The sequence below is a fragment of the Leptodactylus fuscus genome, chromosome 2 (genome assembly GCF_031893055.1).
Source record: "Leptodactylus fuscus isolate aLepFus1 chromosome 2, aLepFus1.hap2, whole genome shotgun sequence".
In the NCBI taxonomy this organism is placed as follows: Eukaryota; Metazoa; Chordata; class Amphibia; order Anura; family Leptodactylidae; genus Leptodactylus; species Leptodactylus fuscus.
In genome coordinates this window covers 150942268-150959781 of record NC_134266.1, presented here as the reverse complement: position 1 = coordinate 150959781, position 17514 = coordinate 150942268, and the positions used below count along the sequence as shown (strand labels likewise).

The 17514-nt window shown below is 42.6% G+C and overlaps 1 protein-coding gene across 1 annotated transcript; it reads right to left on the bottom strand.

Annotated features, from left to right (window-relative positions):
• Positions 1 to 4469: 4469 nt before the first annotated feature.
• On the bottom strand, positions 4470 to 11333 carry CHCHD2 (coiled-coil-helix-coiled-coil-helix domain containing 2). The gene is made up of 4 exons (XM_075264839.1): positions 11177 to 11333; positions 8186 to 8432; positions 7547 to 7706; positions 4470 to 4728 (listed from the first exon to the last, which is right to left on the bottom strand). Exons 1-4 carry the CDS (start codon positions 11224 to 11226, stop codon positions 4721 to 4723), a joined length of 465 nt encoding a protein of 154 aa, XP_075120940.1. The 5' UTR covers positions 11227 to 11333; the 3' UTR covers positions 4470 to 4720.
• Positions 11334 to 17514: the final 6181 nt, after the last annotated feature.

Genomic DNA, 17514 nt, shown 5'->3' with positions numbered 1-17514 from the left:
CATCATGGCATCTACTGCAAGCTTCTACTTGGTTTGTTCCAGGCTAGATACAGTGCTGGGTTCCTGTCCCTCTGCTTGACTGTGCACAAAGATGGCGCTGAGCCTTGTTGCAGGATATATACAAGGGTGGCTCATTGTCCCTGTGCCTGAAGATGTACCAAAAAGGCACTGGGCCTTGTTCCAAGTTGCATAAAGAGTGGGTCCCTGTCCCTCTGTCTGAAGGTGTACCAAGATGACCCCAGCACTCAACATCCACTTGGAACACAATTCAGTCTGCTGTCACACCAACTGGCCTGAATAACAGCCCAAAGAAATTCTATCTTAGTCCTGGGTCTGGGGAAAGGTGTGCACTTTATAGCAGGATTCATGGACACCTCTTCCAGTTAAAGGGGTATTCCCACGTCGCATACTCAGCAGTTTTCACTCCTGTAAAGTCTTCTTTCTTCCTGGTTTCTTGCATCATTTGGTGGGCGGGGTTTCACATGCAGCCTGTCGTTTAGCTCCGCCCACCTATATTGGACTATGAAGTACAGGCAGCAGCAACTCCATTCTGTGTTACATACAGAGACTGCCTGTCTCTGCCATAATGATCACAATTGAATTAGCTAGCCTGATAACTGGGAGAACAGAAGAAATGAAAGCAGCTCCTCTCCCCTATCTGCTAACAGGAAGCTAGGTCACGTGGTGTAGACACAGGAATAGCTAGAAACACAGGCTGGCTCCAGTGCACTTAGCCCCTCCTCCTCTCCCCTGAGAGCAGGCAGATACATCACTTGACTTTTGAGCAGATAAGTCAAGAGCTGTGTCAACAATGACTTGAATAAAGTAAGATAGTGGACAAACAAAGCAGTTTTACTGAAGCAGTGTATTTAGGAAAAGTCTTACATCCACATTAACAAGCAGTATAGATAGGATCCTTGTGATGGGACAACCCCTTTAAGGTAAAGAGTCTTACATCCAGACTTACCTGCTGCATATACCACTGATACTAACTCCTGTTACTCCTCAGCTGAGCAGGATTACTTTCTGACTCTGCTCCAAATCTTGCACCAGATAGTGCATGCAAAGCAGAGAAGTCATGGTCACTTTACATGTAGTAGATCATCTGCCAGACATGGTACGATCCAAACTTGCTTTTTGAAGGCCTTAAAACCTCTGCTGAGATTAATCCTCTTTTGGCCAAGCTGTATTGCTGTTGTTTGCTTCAGCCCTTTTTGGGTTAATGAGCGTATAACTCATGTTATCAGGCAACATGACCTCCGCTCTGCTAGTGTTAGCTGCTTATACTCTGGTGTCCTCTATTATAGCACATAACCTGTTTATTCATATGTATGTCATATATTTTGCAGGTGATATAATCTGTGCTGGTCTGAGGTATTGTATAAAATATTACCAGTGCTATCGTGCTGGTCCCAGTTATTATATAACATATTACTGGTAGGATCGTGCTGGTCTCAGATATTATATGGCATGTTGCTGGGTTTATAATACTTGTCTCTGATATTAAACAGCATAAAACCGTTGCTGTCATACTTGTCTCTGATATTATAGAGCGTATTACCAGGTCTATCATGCTTGTCTCTGATATTATAGAGCATATTACTGACACTATCATGCTGTTCTCTGGCATTATATAAACTATTACAGGTGCTATGATACAGGATGTCTTATACTTTTGTATACTCAGGAATTGATACATATAACCTGTATGTACATATCTGTCCTGTATTTTACAGATACTTCAGATAGAGATCTCAGGTGATACCTTCTTTGTCTGTATCATCTCTGTTCATGCATATTGCCCTATATATTTGCAGGCTATATTGGCTGTGATCCGCCTTTGGTATCGGATATTATAGAGTATAACCTGTGTTAACATGGATTGGAGACGCAGTGGAGAGTGATCTGCTGCCTGCAACATCCTTCAGCATGACCGGTTTGGCAGTGGGTCAGTAGAGTTAGGCTACCTCTGGCGAGCACAGGGAGAGCTAACTGCCATTAAGTACCAAGATGATATCCACTGACCCCCTTGTGAGACTATATGCTGGTGCGGTTGGCCTTGGGTTCCTCCTAATGCAGGACAATGCCAGACCTCATGTGGCTGGAGTGTGTCAGCAGTTCCTGCAACATGAAGGCATTGAAGCTATGGACTGACCTACCTATTCCCCAGACCTGAATCCGATTGAGCACATCTGGGACATCATGTCTCACTCCATCCACGTCACATTGCACCACAGACTGTCCAGGAGATGGCAGATGCTTTAGTCTAGGTCTGTGAGGAAATCCCTCAGGAAACCATCCACAACCTCATCAGGAGCATGCCCAGGTATTGCAGGGAGGTCATATAGGCACGTGGAGGCCACACACACTACTGAGCCTCATTTTGACATGTTTTAACTAATTACATCAAAGTTGGATCAGCCTGTAGTATGTTTTTCCACTTTAATTTTGGGGTGACTCCAAATCCAGGCCTCCATTGGTTAATTCATTTGATTTCCATTGATAATTTTGTTGTCATCACATTCAACTTTGTACAGAACAAAGTATTCAATGAGAATATTTAATTCACTCATTCAGATCTAGGATGTGTTATTTGTAGAGATGAGTAATATTCGATTGAATACCTCCCCGCCGTAGGTATCCATGTAAGCGACCAAACACAAAGGGGTTAAGTGCATCGAATATTCGATGCGTTTAACCCCTTGCTGTCCAGCCGCTTACACAGATACCTATGGTGGGGAGGTATTCAATCGAATACTACTCACTCATCTCTAGTTATTTCAGTGTTCCCTTTATTTTTTTGAGCAGTGTATATTCTTACCTGACATATGCCTGTATTGTTAGTTCTAATGCCTTGTGTTCTGCATCACTTCCACCCCAAGTGTTGTTCTGATAACTGGACTTCATCTTCACCGACTCTCCTCACTTCTGAGTTTCATTCGTCTTGATTAAGGAAAAAGTCTGAACTCTTTCAGGCTCAAAGCATAGAATTCCCAGATGCAGAATCCATTCTCAACTCTCGTAGATGTCTATCAAGTTATCCACAGAACACGTGGATGAAATATTTGAGATAGTGCCTCAGTTAATCTCAAACTAACAGCTCATCTATAGCGATGTTGGACAACCATTGTTTCCATCCCTTGGACCAAAAATCACTATCATTCCCATCAAGCCAACATCTTTCCTAGTTGGAGTAGACATCAAAACTTTCTAAATAGTGTTTTGTTTTTTCCCAACACGTGGAGAGTTAATGGTGACAACAAAGCAGGACCCCATAAGAAATTATTTTCTGATCTGAGAGCCATCAAGTTGATCCTTGTTCACTTTCATCCCATCCAGGGGACTTATTTCTTTTATGTGTCAACTGCCTTTCACAGCCCATAGCACCAAATTATCTCTACAAGGCAGGCAAAAATGGGAAACTGATGTTGGGCCTCTGACAGTCAATGGAAGGATACACTTGCTTTGACCCCAATGTTATTTCTTAGCAAAGATCACAGGTGTTCACTTTTTAATACATAAAGTCTACAAGACTCCTGCCATGCTATGTAAATGGGGTGTTCGTGCAACTCTACTTGTCCCAAGTGTGGCATAGAGGACGCTCATTTAATGCATATGATGTGCAAATGCATAAACTTAGGATTCAACTAGCTGGCAGTCATGTGTATGATCAAGGTTTATAGCCATGTTGGTGAACCTATAGCACGCGTGCCAGAGGGGGCACTCAGAGCCCACTCTGTTGACATGCATGCCATCGTCCAATCCAGGATCCCTGATCGCTCACTAACAGAGGATCTTTTACATGATTCCTCATTAGTGAGCGAGCGTTTCTTTCAAATGCCCATACAGCTGAAAACTTTGTGTAGGCCATGGGTTCGTAGCTTGCCATAAATCAGATACCAATATTTAACAAACAGGATAGTCACTGTACACAACCAATATGCTTCAGATGTTAAGAGGAATAGTAGACAGTGAGCAGAGAATCTGGGCACCCAAAAAGAACAGGGCCGAAAACCTATGAAGGAGGATCAGGCAAAATATATAATAATCTGACTTAAAACTTAGGACTAGGAATTCTCTCAGAGCTGTCCACTGTAAAGAGGAGAAAAACACTGGTGATGGTGAAAGCGGCAAAGGTTTTTAAATATATAACAAAATAAAACCAAATACAAACAAAACAGATTCCCTGTCCGAAAGAAGAAATGTAGTGTGAATGTAGCCCGATTTAAAATAATGTGCAGAGCCAGTCGGTTATTTTAATTGGGAAAAATTTAACTTTGACCAGAAGAAGAGCTTGTGAGTTTTTCAGTGTACAGTGAGGTCTCCATTAGGTCAGTTCCAGGAACTGCTTTTGTGCAAGGCTGAAACATGTCGAATACCTTTATGCAGAAGGTTGGAGTTTAAAGATCTTCAAAGCATTGCTCACCAGTTTATCACTCAAATCTACCACAAAAATCACAGAAGTCCTATTGATCCCAATTTGGAAAGGGTTTAATTAAATAGAAAAAAAACACTACATCACAATATGTATATTGTATATCGCAATCTATCTATATTCCATTAGAGATCTTTCAATGTTGTTTCAAAGATTCCCATTCATAATAGAAACATTCACATAGAATAATTGCAGCAAGTGTTGAGTCTTGTTCGTATTTCTAAATCTTGAGGCCCAGCATATTCCATTCAAGAATAAGCAATCTTCTGTTGTAGCAAATGTTCACTATAAACCTACAATAAAGAAAACAACATTAAATATGGAGAATTAAAGGGGAATTCTGGTCAAATTGATTTTTCATACTGATAATCTATTCACAGGATGTGTCATCAGTATGTAAGCTGGAAGGGTCCAGCACCTGATACACACATAGTCCAGCTTTTGGAGCAGCCTCCGGGTGCTGGGACTGCAAATTCAATTAAAAGAAGCAGAGCAGCAGCTACGTCCACTATATAAGACATTTGGCCATCAGCATGAAAAATCAATTTGGGGATGGAAAAATCCGTTTAACTATATTCTATTTGTGTTGTTAACTGCATGTACCCACAAAAAGCTTATCCTCTATTCACAAAATAGATTATAGAAAAGGTTCATCACAGACTGCTGGCACCCTCAGGGTAATAAAAGCAGGATTGATCCTTTTCACCCCTCATTTCTATCCATCTTAGTGGGTTGTTTCAGTAGCAAGCATATTCATTCCTAGCGGTCCTATTCAGGCAGTCACAAACATTTTAGCAAGAAATCTGCCATATGTGACTATCCTGTAATGAAGGAATCAGCTCCTACAATAAATGCTCCAGCATCAAAGAGATTACTATAATGAAAGCCTGGTCTATCAGATTTTCACATCCAACATGCTTTGCTGATAAAACTACCAGTGAAAAATAACTCCCAACAGGTCACAGTTTTGGCTGAACTACACCATGCAAATGGATTCTAGACATCATATAGGACCCCTAAATTATGGTTCTCGAAGGTCCACAGTTAGCTCACATGGCTGCACAGGATTTAGTTACACAGTAGATGAGGCTGGATGAAGATGGAGGTCTATCAAGTCCAACCTATAACCCTACAGTGTTGATCCAGAAGGCAAAAAAACCCAAAAACCCATGAGCCTTGCCCAACCCATGAGCCTTGCCTTGTCAAGTGAAAAAAATTCCTTCCTCAACTCCAACCTGGCAATCCGTAAAAAACCCTAGTTCAATCTGTCCTTAAATCTTGAATCCATACCCAATAATTTTTTTTACATTCAATAAAGGCACACAATGAATTCACCATCACTATTTCCTGTGGCAGTAAGTTCCATAGCCTCACTGCTCTTATTATAAAGAATCTCAGTCTATGATGCTGGTGATATCTTCTCTTCTAGACGTTAGAGGATGTCCCCTTGTCACTGTCACAAAATCATTACAAAAGTTCTTTGCGTTGTCCCTTCATGTATTTGTACATTATTATTAGATCTCCCCGCAGAAGTCTTTTCTAAACTGAATAATCCCAGATCTGTAAATCTGACATTGTACTCCAATCCACCCATTCCCCTATGTCTTTGTATACTGGGGTCAAAAATTGCATTCAATAGTTAGTGTTTGTCCGTGCCAGTGATTTGTATAGAGGTAGAACTATGTTCTAGTCTTCAGTATCTACGCCTCTCAATGCATCACAATTTTTCCTGGTACTGGTGACTAAAGGTAAGCTTACAGTCCACAAAAATCCCCAAGTCTCTCAGTGGCAGTCTTACCTATTGGTTTACTATTAAGTACATTATCATACATTTTATTTCTGCAACCAAAATACATAACTATACATATGTCTACATTAAACAATTTGCCAATTTTCCACCCATGCTTCCAGCTTTCCTAGAGCCCATGTAATGCTGTTGCTCAATTCAATTGTATAGAAGGGCCAAAGATAGCAAAGCTATGTACCTGACTACTCCTCTTCAGCCACATAGAGGTGTGTAGAAATGCAGTGCGAGTGTAAATTCTTCCATTCTAGTGTTATATAGGACCACATAACTGTAAGCAGTAGGGGCCCCAGCAAATACTTATCCCCTATCCGGATATAAAGAATGTTTGTTTTTATGAGAAAACCCCTTTAAACTAATATGTGCTATGGAGTGCCTCTTCAGCAAAATCACACATGGTAGATTTGAAAAATTTCCGCAACAGCGTAACCTGAATAATGCTGTTAGAAATCTATTTGCCTGCTTCTGAAAACAATACAACTCAGATTAACAGAATGAATTTTCATTTGCAGATCTTTCTGTGCCATAGCTACTGGGCGTGCAAATATACCCCTAATTTAAAGGGAACCTGCCGGGAAAATTTGAGACACTATACCACCAGCATATCCTTATGGACCAGTGATTTAACGTCCCAAATATGGCAATAATAAAACTTGGCTGCCCTGGGATGTTAAATTAAAACAAAAAAACAACTAATACTTGACTATAGATGTGGCCCCAGCACCTCTGCTCCTTTGTTGAAGGAGGATACCTCAATGCACATGCTTTTGATGATACGTGCAGAGAGGCCATGAAGTACTGAGAAAGGAACATTTGCTGGGAGCACTAGAGGAGAGTCCAATGAGAATGCTTATTCAGCAATTCATCCAGTATTAATACATTTTGTAAATCAGTATGGATCAGTATAAAACATGCCAATCAGTGCTCGTTCTGCACCATCCTATTACACCGGCTTATGCAAATGGAACAACCACTAAAGTGATTGTTTCCCCTGCATGTGCCTTTATTACACAGGGCTATGTTCTGCCAGTAAACGATTAGTAACCGTAACAATGCAGCCGATCCCCCAATAAACGAACATCATATGACCAGCTGCAGTATTAGACAGGCTGGTTATCAGGAATGAGTATTTCTACAAGACTTCATTCCCAACTGCCTGCAAATTCATTTTGTCTAATGGAGCCATTATATGAACCGTATTTGGAATATTAAACAACCAGTCCATGAGCACATGCCAGAGGTTTAGGGTCCCAAATTCTCCTGAAACAAATGCACTTTGTTCTGCTAGTTTATTAGAAAAGTCTTACCATTTGCAAAGCGGCACTGTTTAAGTACCTCAGAGAAACCCTCACATAGCTTCAGGTCACTCTGGTTCTGAGCACACTCCAAAAACTGCTTAAGCTCATACTGGCAAGGTGTGTACTGAGACTGCTGCTGTTGATATGCTGGCTGGGGAACAGCAGGTTCCTAAAATGACAAAGACATTGTTAGATATAAAATAAAAGAGAATCTTCAAGAAAATGACAGAAGTATGAACACAGAGCCATACTGACATTACAGAATAACCCCTTTTCAGACTTCAGGATAAGAAGTGTTGATCACTGCTTGTGATCCTGATACTTGGTTTGCTCTTAGAGGGGCATACAGTCACATACTATCTTCTTGCAATGTCAAAATTGAGCAGAAAATTGCTACACCATGAAAAAAAAATATGGCAAATAGGTGTGAATTCCCTATTCCCCCCCATCTTGCTCTCAGTGTACAAATTGTATTTTTCAGTGTGTGAGGAATACAAAAGCCATTTATGTGGTTGACATTGCTGGTTATACCCGGTATACCCTGCTCACTACATTCTACATTATAAAATAAGTCTGATCTGATTTCTGAAAGTGTTCACAAGATCAGAATTAATTTTATTTGTACTGACTATAGTCCAAAAGCATTACCTGATAAGTGATGTCTGCTCTTGCAGGTTCTGAACTGTTTCCACCACCAAAGCCTCCTGTGATGGCATGGCCTATAGTGTGGCCCACTGCAGATCCAACTGCTACACCAGCTGCTGTGGTTGCCATTTGTGCCATTAGACCTGGTTGCCTAGGGGCGGCTGCTGGTCCGAGCGCAGAAGGAGCAGCAGCAACAGGGGCAGGAGGGTGTGCTGCAGGTGGCGGAGCAGGCCGCATCACAGGTGCCCGACTGAAAAGAGGAAAAAAAAAAAAAAAAAAAAATGATATGTATGTGATCGTTTTTCTTTACAATGCAACAGAACAAGTGATGCATATAGGCAACTTGTATCTAACGGTTTCCGAATTGTTAGTTCACACATCATGGTCATATTAATTTAGCAGCAATTTCCATGAAATCACAGCTTACAGTATATAATGCTGCTATAAGAAAACACAATATGTGAATTTATCAATTTTGTTTCAGAGGTGTAGCTATACAGGGTGCAGAAGTGACAATCACTAGCAGGCTCTGGGGCCGCAGGGGGCCCACAGGCCTGTCTACAATATAAGACAACACCAGTATAATAAATGGCATATAGCAAGTAGAAGCCCCGTTTATGTTGCATTGGGGTTCAGAAATTTCAAGTTATGCCACTGCTTTGGTGTACCCAAACAAACCGGTCTGTGTGTTATTGCTGAACAGCTCATGCTCTGTATATCAATATAGACTTGCATAATAGTTAAACGTGACTTCTGTAAAAGCTGCTTTATAACTAGGTATGGCTGGCTTAGGACTCACCCATTTATGTTTCTACAGGGTTACATCATACAATATGTTTTATGAAATAGTCACATAATAAGCTGCTGAATTACCAGTTATTATGGAAGCTTAAAGGGGTTATTCAGTTATTAAAAAAATTTGGGCCAAACAACAGGATGCATCAATACAAAATACTGTTTTTCAGAAAGCTGGATAACCCCTTTAAAGAAGACCTTTCACAACTTGGGGCACAGGCAGTTCTATATACTGCTAGAAAGCCAACAGTGCGCTGAATTCAGTGTACTATCGGCTTTCCCGTTCTGCATCCCTGGTGAAGAGCTATCGGTGCTGGTACCGTAGCTCTTCACTGTCAGAAGGAGGTTTCTGACAGTCAATTAGGAATGCGCTTCCTCACAGCAGCGCCTATAGCGGAACGCCTCCTCCCCTCCTGATAGTGCTCGTCTGAAAGCCAAATGAAACATTGATAACACTATTAAGAAGTTTTAATGTTAAATTCATATATTGTGTAAAAAAAGGCTATTTTTTTTTATTTTTTAGGCTGTGTACATATTTTTCATTTTGTGTTGATCCATCATGGGATTAAAATAGCCAGACAAATGGACACAAAAATGTAAGCAGACAGAGCACCTTCCATTTGCATCCATGATCATTGACTAATGTTTAATTCTTTAGTGACCAACCTGTTTTAGGCCTGGTTCACATCTGCTTTCAGTATTCCGTTCAGGGAGTCCGCGTGGGGATCAACTGACCGAACGTATTAAAAAGCTGTAAGCAATGAAAGCACATGGACTCCATAGATTATAATGTGGTCCGTGTGTTTTCTGCACAAATCACGCAAAGAGATAAGTTGTGCTTGAAGTACTTTTCTCTCCACATGACTTGTGTGGACACCACAAGGAAAACACACGGTCCCCATTATAGTCTATAGGGTCCGTGTGCTTTCATTTGTCACCACTTTTTAATGCTTTCGGTATTCCGTTTCGGGGGGTCCTCACGCAGACTCACCAAATGGAATACCGAACACAGGTGCCTGGCACAAAAAAGCACTACTTAATTTATTTTTTTACATCATTCTACATGTGGTGAAGTAATATTACAATTGTGATGCTTGAGTTATTACAGATGCAGCAATAACCTAGTTTTTTTTTCTATTCGACTCCCTGCTGCCAAGTAAAAGGCATTGCCACCCTGCGATTGCATTCTCAGACGTACCTTGTGTACAGAAGGGAATCTCCTTCTGCTGAAAACTATTTAAGGGCTCATTCACATCTGCGCCCATACTCCGTTCTGCAGGTTTCCGTTTCCTGCACAAAGCAGGGGCAGGAGACGGAAACCTGCTGGCATGTTTCAAGCCCATTCATTTGAATGGGCTTAAAAAGTCTCCGGCCGTGTGCACCGGTGAGCATTTTATGCGCTCCGTGGCGAAACCAGAGTCGGACATGCAGTACTCTGTATCCGGTTTAAAAAAACAAACAGTTTTGCCGCGGAGAGCATAAAACGCTCCCCGGCGCTCACGGCCGGACTCGGCATGACAGGTTTCCGTCTTCTGCATGCAGAAGATGGAAACCTGAAAACGGAGTCCAGGCGCTGGTGTGAACCCAGTGTAAATAGCACGGTGGCTACTGATCGCAGCATCTAAATACCCAGGATCAGCGGTTTTCTGATCATGGGTGTTAGAAATAAGGGGCTTGGCTGTAAGTGAATAGCTGGGCACTACTTTCAGACAATGTATGAGACCCCCCATTATTCTGATGCAAACCACGTTGGAATAAGGCGCAATGTCAACACACAGGGTCAGGATTACTTATTTTTATAAAAATAAATAATAAAAATGCAGTTTTAATTATATTTTAATTGTTTTAAAAGAAAAAGTCTTGGAATCAATTCAAAAGAAAACTTCTGTCTTTATCTTAACATTATAGTGAATGGAGAGCGTTACTAATGGAAGGTGCTTTGTCAGTTTTTCAGATCCTTTGAGGGATCAGAACTGACTTAGACATGGCAGTGTATGTCTAAGTAGAAAATCATGTGTACAATATAGTGCAGAGGGTTAACTATGAGAAAGTAGCCCCATAATAACAGCCTAATACCTGACGCTTGACAATAATGCGGCCACATGTGACATATAACAGACAAGCAGACTGTCAGAGCCGCCCAAGTACCATCACACAGGTCGGGCCGAGCCGTCACTACCTCCTAACAATATACTATACCTGGCTGGCGGTGCCACCCGAGAAGTTCGACTGCGGCTTCCTCTTGGCATGACTACGGTCTCTCTTCTGCACACGTCCTTCACGACACTACCGGCAAAGTGATTTCGTCACTACCCCTGCCTTGCGCTTATATGGCTTCTGACGTGCGACGTAAACACGCCTCAACGCAGCAAGACGTAGAGTTAACTCCGCCTACTATTTGGAGCGCAAGCTTCTAGAAAATGTCTTCTGTCATTGGTTTGAAGGTCAAAGCGTGACGCAGCATTTATGTAACCTATGCGGTCATGGCATAGCACCCGTGACATACACCGGGCTGCTCATATAACATACATAGACATGTGACACCATACATTACCTGAGACGACAAGGTGATGGAAGTGCTAACTATTCAACATTATCATTGCTTGGTAATTACTGAGAAGACTGAGACAATGTATTACAAAACCTAGGCTAATAACCCATACCAATATGGCTGACTGGCTCAAACACCTCAGAGAACAGGATGAGAATCTACAGCAAGTGCCGTGTGTTGTGGTAAACGTAGTCATGTCATGGCGCTAACCTCTGAGATGTTTGAGAAGTATTGCTAGTCAGGCAACCAAATATAATCTGAGCATGGTGGTTGTAGAGTAGTCTGACATCACAAGGACCCAATGGGGCCATACTCCTGTCTATGCACATAGACCTTCAGACTGAAATTACATACGTCCCAACTTTGAAGAACTGAAAGAGGGACAAAATGTGCGTAGCAAATTTAGCTCCACCCACTTTTATGTTGACTCCGCCCATTCTTATTCATTTTCCATGTGTCCCCACACAGTATAATCCTTCTACAGTCACCCGTAAATTATATGTCCCCCCTCTATCTCTCCCCCAGTTTCATATACACCCTTCATTTGCCCCCAGTTTCATGTCCCCCCTCCATCTCTGCCCCCAGAATCATGTCCCCTCCATCTCTGCCCCCAGATTCATGTCCCCACATCTCTGCCCCCAGATTCATGTCCCCTCCATCTCTGTCCCAGATTCATGTCCCTCCATCTCTGCCTCCAGTTTCATGTCCCTTCCATCTCTGTCCCAGATTCATGTCCCCCCATCTCTGCCCCCAGATTAATGCCCCCCATCTCTACCACCAGATTCATGTCCCCCCCATCTCTGCCCCCAGATTCATGTCCCCTCCATCTCTGCCCCCAGATTAATGCCCCCCCCATCTCTGCTCCCAGATTCATGTCCCCCCATCTTTACCCCCAGATTCATGTCCCCCCATCTCTGCCCCCAGATTCATGTCCCCCCATCTCTGCCCCCAGTTTCATGTTCCCCCTCCATCTCTGCCCCCAGTTTCATGTCCCCCATCTCTGCCCCCAGATTCATGTCCCCCTATCTCTGCCCCCAGATTCATGTCCCCCCATCTCTGCTCCCAGATTCATGTCCCCTCCATCTCTGCCCCCAGATTCATGTCCCCTCCATCTCTGCCCCCAGTTTCATGTCCCCTCCATCTCTGCCCCCAGTTTCATGTCCCCCATCTCTGCCCCCAGATTCATGTCCCCCTATCTCTGCTCCCAGATTCATGTCCCCCCATCTCTGCTCCCAGATTCATGTCCCCTCATCTCTGCCCCCAGATTCATGTCCCCCCATCTCTGCCCCCAGTGTCATGCCGTCCCCTCCTTCATCTGCCCCCAGTTTCATGTTCCACCTCAATGTCTACACACAAAAACCACTTACACTCACCTTTTCCTCTCTCCCCCGCCGCTCTCTCCACAGTCTCGCTAACACAGTTGTAGGTGCGATGTGACGTCATCACATTGCGCCTACACAACCACTAGCCGGAGCCTCCAGACGCAGATCTGAGTTTAAATTGGGACATACCTCCCTCCAACTGGGACCGCTGGACATGGAACCGAAATCGTGAATGTCCCGCGGAAATCGGGACAGTTGGGAGGTATGCATATAGGTCATTTTGGACATAAATCAGGCAGGGTTTGCACCAAGCCATACCCGTATACACTTGAAAAATGAAAAATGCAAGAAGGACTTTTCTCTCTGCATTTTCTGGCCAGCAACTGGGTGGAAACCCGGTGGACCTGATTATAGTCTGTGGGTAACCACTTTGTAAGCCAATTGGGTTTACATTTTTCAGGTGCCTGAACACAAGAAAGCTGAACACAAGAGTTAAGTCCAAGCCCCCATGACCATGTGTTCTGTCAGTGTTCTATCTGTGTTTTAAACAGCTAGCACATTGGCCTATTATTTTCTTATAGCCCCATATACGCCCATGTATTATCATGGATCCATAGGGAGGGGTCTTGAGTCTGGGGCAAAACTCAGGAAAGGTCCTATATCTATTCATTTTTCAGCCCAGACTAATTAATGAAATGTGTGGATCCATGGAGGTCACAGACAACATATGGATGACATCCATGTTCCGTCTACGTTGTTTTCTCACTTACCTGTACATGCACACGTTAGGCTTTTGCACTCATTTGCCTTATGGGCTATTAAAAAGATTGTGTGTTGTACATCCTAGTATATTTCTGTATCGTATCCGTATGCCATATATTTGTCATCTGCTTTGCAAAAACAATGAGTGCTGTTTTCTTTATTTGGGTCTGTGAGCAGAGATGGGTGAATCGGCTTGTAACGAGCCAGGTTCACACCAAATATTCCAAATTGTTTGTTCTTTTTACCAAACCGAAAAAATGGAGGTTCGTTTAACTCTACTCTAACCCTAAAATGGCCGCCGCATTATACTCTGAGGTCTCTGCAAGATTTTAGTGAGGGAGATGTGATGCAGACATATCACATAGGGCTGTCAGTAGGAATTTTGATCACCCCTTCCCCACACAGTATAATGCTCCATATGGTATTTAATGCTCCACAGAATTAGAAAATGCTCCCCTGGGCACCCCCACAGTGGCACCACATGGTATATAATGTTCCACAGAAGCCCCACACAATATAAAATGCTTCCCAGTGCCTCCCATAGTTGCCCCATATAGTATATAATGCTCCTTACAGTATAATATGCTCTCCAGAGCCCCAACACAGTATAATGCTCCCCAGAGCCCCCCCACAGTAAAATACCCCTTAGCAGCCCCACACAATATAATATGCCTTACATAGTATAATAGGCTCCATACAGTTCCCCCCAGTTTAATGCTCCACAGTGACCCCACAAAGTATAATATGCTCCCCACAGTGGACTCACATAGTATGATTATGCTCCACAGAGCCTGCCCCAGTATAATTCTCCACTGTGGCCAACCCACTCAGTATAATAATTTCCTGAGAATCCCCAAACAAAATAATATGCTCCACAGTGGCCCCACACAGTATAATAGGCTCTCCATAGTGCAGAAGAATAAATCTCACAGTAAAATAGGCTACCCACACTGACCCCCCAAAGTTCCACACTGGCCCCACACATTATAATGCTCCACAGTGGTGCCGCATAATATAATATGCTACTCAGAGGCCCCCCCAGTATAATAGGCTCCGCTCCCCACAGTGGCCCCACACAGTGTAATATGCTGCCCAGAAGCCTCACACAATAAAAATGGCTCCCAACAGCGCCCCCACCAGTATAATGCTCCACAGTAGTCCCACACAGTATAATATGCTCCCCCCAATGGCCTCAACTTGTATAATATGATCCCCGGAGCCCACCCCACCACAGTATAATGCTCCACAGTGGCCCCCACACAATGTAATATGCTCCTGAGAAGCCCCGCATAATATAATATGCTACAGAGAGCCCCCCCAGTATAATTTGCTCCACAGAGGGTCCTCCTAGTAAAATGCTCCACAGTGATTCCACACAGTATAATATGCTCTCCTGAGGTCCTGCCCCAGTATAATGCTCCACAGTGGCCCCACACAGTATAATATACTCCCCAGAGCCTCAAGCTGCTTCAGGCAAACCCCTCGAAATTTGTTTTGATGAATATTCATGAGGTTTGCCCGTTTGTTTTAGTGCTATTCCTCTATTTGCTTTGCCGGCTTCTTCTTCAGGCCTGCGGTTGATATCATACATTCCAGACATCACTGCGGAGTCCTGTAATTGGGTCTCTGCGGTCACGTTATGTCGTCAGCGTGCCCCATGTAACCAATGAGGCCAAATCACAGGCCTCAGCGGTGACATTTGGAACACCAAAAAATGGATGACATATGGATGGCAGATGGAAATACACTATGATGTACAACAACCACGTAGTCCATGAACTGGATAATTATTGTGAAATCAACCTTTTTGGCATCATTTAAAAATGTATCTGTGAAAAACAAATAGCACAGGGATGAGACCTGCATGCTCTTTGTTTTTTCACTGACCCATAGTCATGGATGGCTAAGACAAGTAGAAAAAAGAGAGAAAGAAAATAGTGCATGGCATGATTTTTTTTTCTCAGTGTCTCTTGGTCCATTAGGAAAATTTAAAAATGGATCTGTGTTTTTTCAGTTTTTTTTTTCATACACAGAACACGGACAGAAAAATAGTTACTGTAAAAGGACCCTACAGGCAATTTTGGTATATGTTAATACCATTATTTACAGTATGTGAATTGCATTATTTATGTGAATTGACTCAAAAAACACAACAAAATCTGCATTAAAAAAAAGCTGCATTTCCGCAACATGGGGCCTTAGCCTTAGTCCCTAAAAAACATAAAGGCTCATTGACATCTGCGCCCGGTCTCCGTTCTGCGGGTTTCCGTTTCCTGCACGGAACAGAGGCAGGAGACTGAAACCTGCAGGACTCTTTCAAACCCATTCATTTGAATGGGTTTGAAAGATGTCCGGCCGTGAGCGCCGGTGAGCGTTTTATGCACTCCGCCGCGAAACCGTTTTTTAAAAATCAGACACAGTGTCAGACAAGCAGTACTCTGTGTCCGGTTTTATAAAACCAGTTTCGCGGCGGAGAGCATAAAACGCTCACCGCCGCTCACGGCCGGACCCGCTCTGACAGCTTTCCGTCTTCTGCCAGCAGAAGACGGAAAGCTCAGAATGGAGACCCGAACGCTAGTGTGAACCTAGCGTAACATGAACATAAGGTTCTGCAGGAAATGTTATATGGATGTTCGTTTACGTCTCTACGTTTTCTAACTGACAGGGTGAGGAGGGCAGTGTATGGAGTCAATGAAGGACGAGTTACGTGATGTATGGAAAATACAAACATGGTGTTACCACCGCAGCTGCCGCCTCCCTGAGAAAATGACTCAAAAGCAGGTAAATGACTATCCATCAGCCCATTCAGTCCTTGTACCTGTCATTGCACTGCAATATGTTTTTTGATAGATTTGCATTTTCTTGTATTTTGACTTAAAATATGTAGATAGATTTGTTTTGTCTGATGTTCAGACAAAGGGATCCTGCGGTTCAGTTTGGTCTCAACTTGTACGAACAAAACCGGACTTAAAGGGGCTCTATCAGCAAAATCATGCTGATAGAGCCCCACATATGCGTGCATAGCCTTTAACCCCTTAAGGACCAGGCCATTTTTTGGTTTCGCATTTTCGTTTTTCCCTCCTCACATTTCAAGAGCCATAACTTTTTCATTTTTCAGTTCACAGAGTCACATGATGGCTTATTGTTTGCGGGACAAATTGTACTTTGTAATGGCACCATTCAATATGCTGTGCAATGTACTGGGAAGCTGGAAAAAAATTCAGAATGAGGTGCAATTGGAGAAAAAATGCATTTGCGCCATTTTCTTATGGGTTTAATTTTTACAGCGTTCACTGTTTGGTACAAATGACATGTTACCTGTGTTCTACGTGTCAGTACGAACGCAGTGATACCAAATTTATATAGTATTTGAAATGTTTTGATACTTTTAAAAAAATGATAAACTTTGCAAAATAGAAAAAAAAATTTGTGTCATCATGTTCTAACACCTGTAACTTTTTCATATTTCCATGTATGGAGCTGGTTGTGGTGTCTTTTTATGCGGGACAAGATGACGTTTCTATTGATACCATTTGGGGAAAGATCTGATGGTTTGATCACTTTTTATTCAATTTTTTATAAGAGGCAAAGTGTTGAAAAAAACGCTTTTTGGCTGTTTTTATTTTTTTTGCCGCTACGTTGTTCGCAGTACGGGATAAATGTTTTAATATTCTAATAGTTCGGGCATTTTGGAGCGCGGGGATACCTAATATGTTTATGTTTAATGTTCTTTAATTACTTTTATAGCTAATCTAGGGAAAGGGGGGTGATTTGAACTTTTATATTTTTTTTATTTTTTTAATACTTTTAAAAACTTTTTTTTTTCTTCTGTTACATTTATGATCAGACCCCTTAGGTACCTTGAAACCTAGGGGGTCTGATCGCCCATACTATTCACTGCA